Source organism: Macaca mulatta, chromosome 1 (assembly GCF_049350105.2).
Source record: "Macaca mulatta isolate MMU2019108-1 chromosome 1, T2T-MMU8v2.0, whole genome shotgun sequence".
Lineage (NCBI taxonomy): Eukaryota > Metazoa > Chordata > Mammalia > Primates > Cercopithecidae > Macaca > Macaca mulatta.
Genome location: NC_133406.1, coordinates 209,826,240 through 209,839,950, shown reverse-complemented (window position 1 = coordinate 209,839,950; position 13,711 = coordinate 209,826,240). Strand labels below are relative to the sequence as shown.

Genomic DNA, 13,711 nt, shown 5'->3' with positions numbered 1-13,711 from the left:
TGAGGACCGTAGAATAAAGTAATTCTCCCTCTTGTGAAACATTAAAATCAATGTAGGAGCTATCAAATGTTAGATACACAAAAAATGAAATGGAAGAGAAAACCTAACGTTACTTTCCAGAACAAGAAAGCCACAACAAATACCACTTGTGGGCCTGTGGTATTTTAAGTAGTTAATTCAAACTGTATATTCTATCTTTGTCATCAATACATGCTTATTGTCACAGCTAGAATAGCCAGCAGTTGGCTACATGTTAATATCTATACTCCCCTTCCTTTTTAAGACTTATGGCAACCTTCTCTATTGATGCAATGGATAAAAGTAAATTTTGTTTCTGCAAATTTTAAACATTACAATCAAAGCAAAATTCTTATTTCTGAATTTCCTGTAAGGTATGACTAGCTCAGGTCTCTACCTTCCGTAATTCCTCCACCAGAAACCTAACAACTTCCTTTTCACAATGGAGCTCTAAACAACTTCCTCAAAAAAGGCACTACTCTAAAAATAGGTTACTGACATTTTCTGATTAGTAAGCCAATCTAAGACTCCCTTTGCCATTGACTGGGGGGTGGGGGGGGGAACCTAGCCACTGGAAAATGAGGCAAAGGTTGGCCTTTAATTTAATGCATATAAAATTAAAATACTTCTTAGGCTTTTAATGACTCAATTTATAGCTGACATTAATATTCAATAATTTATGCTCACATTTTGGCTACTTTGTTTTGCTTTTAAGACATTAGGTTATGGTTAACATTCTTCTTTTAATGACATAGTTTTGGCAAAATTCTCCAGCATCCTGTCCCTATCATGAGAATGGCAACAAGGAAAAGCAAGCACATATTTCTGGAGACTAGATTTGGACACATCTGATGAAAGACAACTCCAATCTTCCCTTAAAAACAACCCACTTTTCTGACACACCAGTTCACTTACCTCTCCCATCGCTCTTCCCTCCAGAGCAAGTGCTTGAAAATCATGATTCAGTTCATCCATGGAACGCACCTATTGTTTAGAATAGAGATGGAAAAATCTTCAAGTCAGCATCTTGAATTTTACATACACATTACACACAACTGAAAATTTATTCTATGCTAACTTTCAGACATTGGTAAAGACAATAGCAATGATCAAGCGATGGAGATTAAACGTTCACCTACCTTTAAGCATCAGGGTTCAGCAATGACCCCTACTTTCTCCCCTCCCATTCCCTTTTATTTTCAAAACATGAAACGCACAAAATCCCAATAAATGAAAAAGCAAATTCCATCACGAGAATTATGTTAGCTATTTTTCATGCTTTTTAATTTAATAAGTAAAGACCAACATGCTGAAGAGCAATGATGTCTTCAAGATGACTATGTGACCTGATGAGTCAAAAGATCATGGCTCCTCCCCAGTTGTGAATAGTTAAGTTAAAGTAGGGAGTGCATTTGCTCCAATCCACTATTTTTCTTTGGTAAACCTCAGGAAAGGGGGGGATGCAAACCCTATAATGAAGTATCCCAATATTTCTCCACATTGGGAGATCCCTGGGGTTCCCCAAACCTCATATCCAGGGGGAGAAAATAACGTGTCACAAGAATCCCTCCAAACCTTACTCATTGTTAAATGTAATCCTACCTACAGCATAACAATCTCTTTAGGCTTCCATTTACCTACCTATCTCCAAAGTCATTCCTACAAGGTAATAACATCAAGGATGATGTGTGAAATAGATTATTCAAAACAGTTATAATTCAACTAGTTTACTGGTTTTCTCTGTTATAAGCAGCAAGCTGTTTCTGCTGCCTGAGGTTAGAGTCACTACCCATCCCCAGGCAAGGGATTCAAGAGTACATTCCTTTATTTATTAAAGACGTAGGCTCCCAGCCTGGGGAACATGGCAAAATTGCCCTCTCTACAAAAAGTATAAAAATTAGTTGGGCTGTGGTGGCACACATCCAGATACTCAGGAGGCTGAGGTGGGAGGATCACGTAAGCCCAGGAGCTAGAGGCTGCAGTGAGCCGTGATCACACCACTGCACTCCAATCTAGGTAACAGAATGAGATCCTTATAAAAAAAAAAAAAAAAAAAAAAAAAAAAGGCTGGACGTGGTGGCTCAAGTCTATAATCCTAGCATTTTGGGAGGCTGAGGCAGGAGGATCACTTGAGGTCAGGAGTTCGAGACCAACCTGGCCAACATGGTGATATCTACAAAAAAATACAAAAATTAGCCAGGCATGGTGGCAGACACCTGTAATCCCAGGAGGTTGAGGTGGGAGAATCACTTGAAGCCGGGAGGCGGAGGTTGCAGTGAGCCAAGATCACGCCATTGCACTCCAGCCTGGGCGACAGAGCGAGATTCTGTCTCCAAAAAAAAAAAAAACAACAATGTTGACTACCTGAAGCAGGAGTTTCTCTCAAACTCCTCCCTCTGATCTCCACTACCTTCCAATGTCAGTTTACAATTTCTACCATGGATAAACGTAAAGAGGGTCAAGTTAGGGCCAAGCAATGAGAGAAGAGTATCGAGAACATGAGCCAGAATACAGTTAAGAGAATCAGTTTAAGAATTTTATTTGAGGCAAGATCACTAAAGCTCAGGAGTTCAAGACCAGTATGGGCAATAAAGTACTCCGTCTCTACAAATAAAACTTTTAAAAATAAAAATAAAAATAAAAGAGCCAGGCATAGTGATGCACGCCTATGGTCCCAGCTACTCCAGAGGCTGAGGCTGAGGTGGGAAGATAGCCTGCACCTGGGCAGTCGAGGCTCCAGTGAGCGGAAATCAAGCCACTACACTCCAGCCTGGGTGAGACCAGCTCCGGAAAAAAAAAAAAAAGGAATTTAATTAACATGCTGCCTAGCTGCCTATACATTACATCACCTAAGAATCTTAACTGTCAGAACTAACACTGCATAAAGATACAGTTGCATTATTGTTTTCAATCATATATTTTTAAAACTCACAGCCAATACTATGCTACAAATGAGATACACTGTATCACTAAGATACAAAAGATTGGGAATGCTCACTGAACACTGAAATTTATAAAACTCAGAGTAAAATTCAGTTAGTTACATGAGCACAAAGAGGCAGACAAGGCTTATAATATTGTGGTGTTTCAAAAAGGCCCTGAAATAGGAGCTATGATCATCTTACACAGTATTTACATTATTTAGATGAGCACAATAAATAGACTCCTAAACTGTATATAATAAAAATAAAGGAGTGTAGGGAGGATGAAGACAGGATGTTCGTTGGGAACTCTACAAATGTTATATGAAATGATAAACCTTTAGGCCAGCATTAACATTGACAAAGCATGTAAATCAAATGCACAAAGCTCTGTATCTAGCTCTTTCTGTGGAATCTAATTATACATTTAAATAGAGCTAGGCATTTCTTGGAAATCCAAAATCTACAAATACAGTTTCAACCAGAAATATTGAAAATTCTATTTATATGTCCCAAGGAAACTAAGTAGGAAGAATAAGAAAAAAAGTATGTGCTGTGCATATTTATGTAGCCATCACAACAATCTCATAGTGATTATTCCCATTTTAGAGATTAGGAAACTTATCCTCCGAGAAATGCCTTCTCCAACCATTGTTAAGTAGGGAAGAGCACAGGAGGAAACTAAGGCTCAGAGCACTTAAATGGCACTGCCAGGATCTTAATCCAAGTCTTCCAATTTAAAGTTCAAGGCCCTTTCTGTACCACCAGGCTGCCCTCGGCAGTCAAAGGAAGTTTCCACCTCCAGTATTCTATTACTTTACTAGATAAAACTGCTGTCAGTTTCTGCTGTGGGTTTTGATGAATGCGCTCTCTTGGTCTTGCCTTTGCTTTTCACTATCTCTTCCCCTACGTTCAAAACTTGCTCATCCTGCCCTTGTAGCATTTTCCATTCCTTTCTACACTATCTTCCTGCCACCATTCTCTTTCACCATTTATCTACGCTCTCTTGATGTGTGCACTCTCTCTCCCTGTCTCCCCCGGCCCTCTCTCTCTGTCTGGTCTCCTCTCTCCCTCTCTTTTTCTCTCTACTCACCCTCCCCTCTTTCAGGGTATCTCTCTCTGCCTCATTTATACAAGAACCACACTCTTTCCCTATCCCTGTATACCACCCTCCTGCCCTACCTCTTATAGTCAATTGTTGAGAAAGGAGGCTCAATTTCTAAGAGTTTCACTAGTGCAGAAACTCCACTTTAAACCATTCACCCACGTTGACTACATGAGATAAACCAAGTCATTCACTCACAAAAGTTTTTAACTATTTGGGAACTTATATATTTATACTGGGAGCTGTATTTTGTACAATCACAGGCACAGGGCAGACTCTCCAGACAAAATTCTTCCTAGGAAACAAATTACTCAGAAAAAGATGTTCAGGAATCAAGAGAAACCAAAGAATGAAGGCACTGTAAGAAATATTTGTAAGAAATATTTTAGAAAAGTGAAGTATTTTCCATGATAAACGAGAAAAGCTAGCTGTCAATTATAATTAGAGTAAATGCTCCCATCAAGGTAGAATAAGCCTTTCAAGTTTCTTCTACACTTCCCTTTTCTCTAGAAATCTATTTGAGTATCAGGTTAATGTTTTGTTTTGTTTTGTTTTTTGAGACTCTTGCTCTGTCGCCCAGGCTTGAGTACAGTGGCGTGATCTTGGCTCACTGCAACCTCCGCCTCCCTGGTTCAAGTGATTCTCCTGCTGCAGCCTCCCAAGTAGCTGGGACTACAAGCGCATGCCACACCACACCTGGCTAATTTTTGTGTATTTTTAGTAGAGACGGGGTTTCACCATGTTGGTCACGCTGGTCTCGAACTCCTGATCTCACATGACCCACCCAACTCCCTAAGTGCCGGCCTTCCTAAGTGCTGGGATTACAGGCATAAGCCACCGCACCAGGCCCTAATTTCTAGTACTATTTACTAATTCCTTTTTTGCTTTTGCAAAATATCTCCCCTCGACGTCCCCCCCAGCCCCCGCCTCACACCCCCTTTCAACTGATTGACCTTATCTATCTCCTCTGGTTTCACAAAACCATTTCCTACTTTTCTCTTTGGGCCACTTGCCAAAAATGTGTAACTTCCTCATCCCAACCCAGGCTTTCTCTGCTGCTGCTCCTCCCAATAAAGGCATCTCCCACTCCCTTTACTAAAGAGGTGAAGTGAGCTGACAACTTTAGTGCCTAACCTAACTCTATATTCCATTCTTCATCCCACCCAAGGCTATCATCCATACACATAATCTGCGCTTCTGAGCTTCTTCCCATTTCCAGATCTCAGAACTTTCTTCTGTAATTCTCAATACCTGCATTCTTTTTCGAACATGGATTCTGCCCTAACCAGAACCATAATTTAGCACACTGAGTTGCTATTTTACCACATAGGATATTATAAAATCAAAACAGATAGCTGGATGCAGTCTCGTGCACCTGTAGTTTCAGCTACTCAGGAAGCTCAGGTAGGAGGACTGCTTGAGCCCAAGAGTTCAAGGCTGCAGTGTACTACGACTGTGCCCATAAACTGATGTCACACTCCAGCCTGGGCAACACAGCAATTTGAAGCTGCAGTGAGCCATGAGCACACCACTGCACTCCAGCCTGGGCAAGAGTGGGATCCTGTTTTTGTTTTTTTTTTGTTTGTTTTTAAAAGGTTTTTGGGCCAGGCGCAGTGGCTCAAGCCTGTAATCCCAGCACTTTGGGAGGCCAAGATGGGCAGATCACGAGGTCAGGAGATCGAGACCATCCTGGCTGACACGGTGAAACCCCGTCTCTACTAAAAATACAAAAAATTAGCCAGGCGAGATGGCAGGTGCCTGTAGTCCCAGCTACTCAGGAGGCTGAGGCAGGAGAATGGCGTGAACCTGGGAGGCGGAGCTTGCAGTGAGCTGAGATCCGGCCACTGCACTCCAGCCCAGGCGACAGAGTGAGACTCCGTCTCAAAAAAAAAAAACAAAAACAGGTTTTTGATCAAATAGATAAACCTAGAACTATATTACCACATTCTGGAAAATGAAAAATTAAAAGCATCACTTTACAAATCTTTTGGCATGTGCCTGTAGTCCCAGCTACTCGTGAGGCTAAAGCAGGACTGCTTGAGCCCTGGAGATGGAGGTTGCAATGAGCCAAGATCATGCCACTACACTCCTGCCTGGGCCACAGAGGGAGACCCTGTTTCAAAAATAAAATAAAGTGTGCTGGGCATGGTGGCTCACACCTGTAATCCTAGCACTTTGGGAGGCCAAGGCAGGCGGATCACCTGAGATCAGAAGTTAAATACTAGCTTGGCCAACATGGCAAAACTCCGTCTCTACTAAAAATACAAAAATTAGCTCGGCGTGATGGCGCGCGCCTATAGTCTCAGCTACTCGGGAGACTGAGGCAGGAGAATCGCTTTAACCCTGTCTCTAAAAAAACATACAAAAAAAGAAAAAAAAAAGTTATTTTCCATGACTACAGTGTAGACTAGTAGAAATAAAAGATGGAAATCTAAGTAGAGGGCTAGGAAGAGAATTAGGAGACCATATTGGTTATCAAGCCAAGAAATAAAGGAATTTTAGAAGACGACCTTACTGATTTTTTTTTTTTTTTTGAGATGGAGTCTGGCTCTGTTGACCGGGCTGGACGCAGTGGTGCGATCTAGGTTCACCGTAACCTCCACCTCCCAGACTCAAGGTATCCTCCTACCTCAGCCTCCTGAGCAGGTGGGTGGGGCTACAGGTATGTGCCACCATGTCCAGCTAATTTTCATATTTTTTGTAGAAAATGGGGTTTCACCATGTTGCCCAGGCAGGTCTCAAAGCCCTGAGCCCGAGTGATCCTCCGGCATGGCCTCCCAAAGTTCTGGGCTTACAGGTGTTAGCCACCACGCCCAGCCTATTTTATTTTTTTGAGACAGGGTCTGGCTCTGTTACCTAGGCTGGAATGCAGTGGCGCAATGACAGCTCACTACAGCCTCAAACTCCCATCTCAGCCTCCCAAATAGCCAGGACTAGAGACACACACCACCACATCCAATTAATGGCTTTTTATTTTTTTGTAGAGACAAGGTCTCACTATGTTGTCTAGGCTGGTTTCAAATTCCTGACCTCAAGCAATCCTCCCACCTTCTAAAGTGCTGGGATAACAGGTATTAGCTACTGCACCCAGCCATGGAAAATAAATTTAAACAGACGTGAGCACAAAGGAATTCTGAATTGTAAGAAGTTAATGATCCAAATAGAAATATCAATTATTTGAATAATTACAATTTATCAATTTTTCAAGCAGATATTATTGAACACTGAATCTCAAGCAGAATAAAGCAAACACTATGTTAGACCATGCATTCTGGAATAAAACCACTAAAAACAACACAGGCTTTGCTAGCATTCTGGTTCAGTTCTTGTACTTGCTTTGCTGGCATTCTTGTCCTGAACTTCTCAGTATGTCTTTACAATGAACGTCCCTTTACTGGAGCCAATTTGACTAGTTGTCTGTTGCTTGATTACAGAAAACAAACTCAGTTACAAAAGTATCACTGAGTTGGGGAGTTCATTAAATCACACTGAAAATGTCTATATTAAAACAAATTTACAGGCTCACACCTGTAATCACAAAACTTTGGGAGGCCGAGGTGGACGGATCACCCGAGATCACCAGTTCAAGACCAGCATGGCCAACACAGTGAAATCCTGTCTCTACCAAAAATACAAAAATTACCCGGGTGTGGCGGCTAACTGACGTATACGCAAAAAGTAGCAGTCAACACAGAGAAAGAAATGTGCTGAAGGAAGCAGAGACAATGGACTACTGTGCCCCTAAAAAAAACAGAAAGCCGGCCGGGCGCGGTGGCTCAAGCCTGTAATCCCAGCACTTTGGGAGGCCGAGACTGGCGGATCACGAGGTCAGGAGATCGAGACCATCCTGGCGAACACGGTGAAACCCCGTCTCTACTAAAAAATACAAAAAACTAGCCGGGCGAGGCGGCGGGCGCCTGTAGTCCCAGCTACTCGGGAGGCTGAGGCAAGAGAATGGCATAAACCCGGGGGGCGGAGCTTGCAGTGAGCTGAGATCCGGCCACTGCACTCCAGCCCGGGCGACAGAGCCAGACTCCGTCTCAAAAAAAAAAAAAAACAGAAAGCCTCCAAGTATTCAGGAAGCCCACGTATATATTTCTTGCTCTGGGGTTCAGTGTCCTTAGTGTTCTTTCATTAAATACCCTGAATTTTTGTTAACTAGAGTAGATTTTCATACTTTAATAATAAAACTGCCTCTCCTTGATTATTTCCTCATAAAGATAGGCTATTCATCTCCACACCTACTTTTGTTCTCAAGGATTTTTTGCATACAGAAATCTAGATCATGATGGTTCCATTTCACTAAAAGGGATCAGAACAATAAAATCAGAATAGTTGATGCCAAGAACCATTATGGAAAGGAAATACCAGTGAGAAAATGGCAGGCAAAGAGGAGAAACTTGAGCAATGAGAAAAGGAAAGAGAATATAAGTTTTAATCTAATTTGAATTTAATCATCAAAGGGAAAAAAACCTAGTAAGTCTGTTCTACAGCATCTTCTGCACACGACATATCTGTATTAATAACAACAACTATTACTAAGGCTTACTTTGTGTCTGGTCCTGATCGTATAAATACTTTACACACTTCATCATCTCTTTTAATAGTCATAACTACACAGAAGGTTGAGATAAGTGGGTCCCTTGAGCCTGCGACCAGCCTGGGCAACATGCGAAAATCCTGTCTCTACTAAAAATACAAAAATCAGCCAGGCATGATGGCACATGCCTGTAATCCCAGCTACTTAGGAGGCTGAGGCACAAGAATCGCTTGAGCCCAAGAGGCGGAAGGTGCAGTGAGCTGAGACTGCACCACTGCACTCCAGCCTGGGTGACAAAACAAGACTCTGTCTCAAAAGAAAAAAATAGTCATAACTACCCCAAAAACACAGGTACTGTTATTCCCATTTGTAAGCAAAGCAAGAAGTTGATGGGGCGCAGTGGCTCACATCTGTAATTCCAGCACTTTGGAAGGTCGAGACAGGCAGATCACCTGAGGTCAGGAAGTTGAGACCGGCCTGACCAACATGGAGAAACCCCATCTCTACTAAAAATACAAAATTAGGCCACGTGTGGTGGCTCACACCTGTAATCCCAGCACTTTGGGAGGCCGAGGCGGGCGGATCACGAAGTCAGGAGATTGAGACCATCCTGAATAACGCGGTGAAACCCCGTCTCTACTGAAAATACAAAAAATTAGCCGGGTATGGTGGCGGACACCTCTAGTCCCAGTTACTCGGGAGGCTGAGGCAAGAGAATGGCGTGAACCCAGGAGGCGGAGCTTGCAGTGAGTCGAGATCGCGTCACCGCACTCCAGCCTGGGCAACAGAGCAAGACTCTGTCTCAAAAAAAAAAATACAAAATTAACCAGGCATGGTGGCGTGCACCTGTAATCCCAGCTACTCAGGAGGCTGAGGCAGGAGAATCGCTTGAACCTGGCAGGCAGAGGTTGCAGAGAACCAAGATCGCACCATTGCACTCCAGCCTGGGCAACAAGAGTGAAACTCCGTCTCAAATAAAAAAAAAAAAAAAAAAAAAAAAAAAAAAACAGAAAAGAAAAGCAAGAAGTTATTACAGTCCTTAAACAAAATATAGATAAATCATTCTTTCCTAATTACTGGAGGGGAAAAAAACCCAAAAACCTCTTTTGGTATAAATAGCTGCAAAACCTATTGCATGACGTTATGAATGAATGTTTGTATCATTTATTAACTGTCAATAACAACAACACTGAACACCAGGCACTGTGCTGCAAAACAGACATTATTCCACTTTATATATGAGGAAACCAAGGTTTACAGAAATCACGTAACTGATAAAGATCCGAAATAGAATTCAAACTCAGCTTTTTTTTTGAGACAGAGTCTCACTCTGTTGTCCAGGCTGAAATGCAGTGGCACTACCTCAGCTCACTGCAACCTCTGCTTCCCGGGTTCAAGCAATTCTCCTACCTCAGTCTTCTGAGTAGCTGGGACTATGGGCACGTGCCACCACACCTGGCTAATTTTTTGTATTTTTAGTAGAGACGGGGTTTCACCATGTTAGCCAGGCTGGTCTCAAACTCCGACCTTGTGATCCGCCTGCCTTGGCCTCCCAAAATGCTGGGATTACAGGTGTGAGCCACCATGCCCGGCCCAAATTCAGCTCCTTATGCCTTTTACCACTTGTTCCTATTGTCATCAAAGGCAAGAGCAGATTGGACAGGGTGGCTCACACCTCTACATGGCCAGTACTTTCAAGGCCAGTACTTTTGAGGTGAGGCCAGGAGTTCAAGATAGCTTGGGCAGCACAGCAAGACTCTCATCTCTACAAAAAGTATGTTCAGGCAAACATCCTGCTCCCTCTTCAGGGCACACAGCTAAACATGGGATTGGACAGCAGGGGAGGCAGCTATTCAGAGTGCTCTGGGGGCCACTCAGTGTTCTGTTTAGAAGAATGCTATAAAGATCCTGGCTATACATGAGGACATGTTTAGGTCTTTGGAGCTACACTCAAGAGGACACAAAGGGTAGGAAAAACTACACAAAGGCAAAGAACTTACATCAAGACCAGGCCTAAAATACATTAATGTGGGTGGTTCAGCACAAGGGCAGTTGTAAATGGCTATCATGAAGAAGAGTATGATTGATTGCCCCATTTTAGACGAATATAAGAGTAATTGATGAGTCAGATAACCATATGAGAGAAGGTAAAGATACTGTTGATTACCATGGTTGTAGTTTCTTCCCTGAACACTGGCTTCACATAGTTTTTTGTGCTGAGAACAGATACCAACCAGTGTACTGTACACAAGACTTAAACAAGGGGTTATGGTCAGAAGAAACTAAAAGACAATATTCAGTGTGAGATTTTTCACTCTTTATGAAGCCACAATATCCTACACAGAAAAACCATGCATCGACTATTCAGCAATAAACCAGAAGAGCTAGAAAATAATATAGATCAGATCGAAATAAATTGAGCAGTGGATCAAAGATCGTAACACTTGGATTTTAAGACTAGCCACTTTACAATCACTCCTGTTGATATTTCTCTGCTGACATGACAGAAACTAAGTATCGGTAACACTTCATTAAAATTCTTTTCCAAGACTAGCAGGTTGACAGTGAAAAGGTTTAGGTCTGGGTATTTATTTCCCCATGAGAAAGCTAAACATCTAAAACATAATGAATATAGGCTGGGTGCAGTTGCTCATGCCTCCCAGCACTTGGGAGGCCGAGGCAGGCAAATCACTTGAGGTCAGGAGTTTGAGACCAGCCTGGCCAACATGGTGAAACCTTGCCTCTACTAAAAATACAAAAAATTAGCTGGGCATGGTGGGAGGCGCCTGTATTCCCAGCTACTCAGGAGGCTGAGGTAGGAGAATTGCTTGAAACGGGGAGGCAGCCAAGATTGCACCACTGCGCTCCAGCCCAGGTGATAAAGCACGATTCAGTCTAAAAAAAAAAAAAAAAAGAAAGAAAGAATATAAGATTATTCAGGATTTAAAATAAAAACTGGCATCATTCAGGGCCGGGCGTGGTGGCTCATGCCTGTAATCCCAACACTCTGGGAGGCCGAGGTGGGCAGATCATGAGGTCAGGAGATGATCTTGGCTAACACGTTCAGGAGGTCAGGAGACCATCCTGGCTAACACGGTGAAACCCCATCTCTACTAAAATATACAAAAAATTAGCCGGGCGTGGTGGCAGGGGCCTGTAGTCCCGGCTTCTCAGGAGGCTGAGGCAGGAGAATGGCGTGAACCCGGGAGGCGGAAGTTGCAGTGAGCCAAGATCGTGCCACTGCACTCCAGCCTCGGCAACAGAGCGAGACTCCGTCTCAAAAAAAAAAAAAAAAAAAAATTGGCATCATTTAATACTTCAACTGCTAAAGAATAAATAAATATGGCCAAATGGGTGGATATCTTTTATTTCAGAAGAAAATGCAGATGATCTTTAAAGCTAAAGATTTAAAAAAAGAGAGAGAAATATGTTCAAAGGAGAAATATCAGCTACCAGGCATGCCTACAGTGTTAGTCTCCATGAACTGAGGGTGTAGAAATCACTTAAACAAGGGGGAAAAACTTTAACCTGAGATTACTTCTCTAGTTGATTCACTCTCCCTTTGCAATGCACTAGGCATTGCAGAAATGTAGACTACTGTTCAAAGACCATGGTAGACACTACTTTCTACATTCTCCTTAACATCTGAAGTAACACCCGCCAAGTACCAAACCGTACCTTATTAACAGTGCTATGGTGACTTGTCTTATCTCCCTAAAAATAATCCCTTGAGCATCTAGCACAGTATCAAAAACATGACACAGGCATTACATAGAAATATTTATAATGTGAGAAACTGCCCTTAGTCATACAAGTGGTAAAATAGCAGAAATAGTACTGCTAGAGCTAGGTTCTTTAAGATGATTCTTACCTTTCTTTAAAACACGCACACAAGGCCGGGCGCGGTGGCTCAAGCCTGTAATCCCAGCACTTTGGGAGGCCGAGACGGGCGGATCACGAGGTCAGGAGATCGAGACCATCCTGGTTAACACGGTGAAACCCCGTCTCTACTAAAAAATACAAAAAACTAGCCGGCCGAGGTGGCGGACGCCTGTAGTCCCAGCTACTCGGGAGGCGGAGGCAGGAGAATGGCATGAACCCGGGAGGCGGAGCTTGCAGTGAGCTGAGATCCGGCCACTGCACTCCAGCCTGGGTGACAGCGCGAGACTCCGTCTCAAAAAAAAAAAAAAAAAAAAAAAACACGCACACAAACAAACACAACTTTACCTTGCTTTATTTGACTTTTCTGGACATCTGCCAATATGTAATATGGGTTTGATTAATATTCATGCCCTTTGATCTGGTAATTCCACTTCTAGGAATTTTATCTAAGCAAATCATGAGAAACACAGGCATAGATTTGTTAACAAAGATCTTTAACCTGGTACTGTAATAGGAGAAGAGGGAAACAGTCTAAACATAGCAGTAATTATTAAAGCATATACTTATTGAGAGAATTTATATAGCTATTTAAAATGTTTTAAAATTATACACACACACACACACACACATTTTTTTTTTCCCTTTTCTCTTTTTGAGACAATGCCTCATTCTGTCAACCAGGCTGGAATGCAATGTCACAAACATGGCTCACGGCACCCCTGACCTGCCAGGTTCAAGTGGTCCTCCCACCTCAGCTTCCTGAGTAGTTGGGACTACAGATATGCCACCATGCCTGGCTGACTTTTTAATTTTCTTATAGAGATGAGGTCTCCCTGTTACCCAGGCTAAAAAAAAAAAATTTTTTTTTGAGACGGAGTCTCGCTCTGTCGCCCAGGCTGGAGTGGCACGATCTCGGCTCACTGCAAGCTCCCTCCACCTCCTGGGTTCACGTCATTCTCCTGCCTCAGCCTCCCGAGTAGCTGGGACTATAGGCGCCTGCCACCAGGCCATTAATATTTTTGTATTTTTAGTAGAGATGGTGTTTCACTGTGTTAGCCAGGATGGTCTCAATCTCCTGACCTCATGATCCACCACCTCAGCCTCCCAAAGTGCTGGGATTACAGACGTGAGTCACTGCACCTGGCCTACCCAGGCTAAAACTTTTTAAACACAGAAAAATGTATGTATGTGTAAGGACTCTAGAACGTAGGCTATAGATGGGTGTATATAAAAAAATATGTTAGA

The 13,711-nt window shown here is 42.7% G+C and overlaps 1 protein-coding gene across 50 annotated transcripts in view; it reads right to left on the bottom strand.

Moving 5' to 3' along the window:
• PUM1 (pumilio RNA binding family member 1) overlaps window positions 1-13,711 on the bottom strand; it is a 136,549-nt gene that overhangs the window by 97,319 nt on the left and 25,519 nt on the right. For all 50 annotated transcript variants that reach the window (XM_015133619.3, XM_077964910.1, XM_077964896.1 and 47 more), the window contains exon 3: window positions 934-1,002. In XM_015133619.3, the coding sequence (XP_014989105.1) occupies window positions 934-1,002 (69 nt within the window). The remainder of the gene's footprint in view (window positions 1-933; window positions 1,003-13,711) is intronic.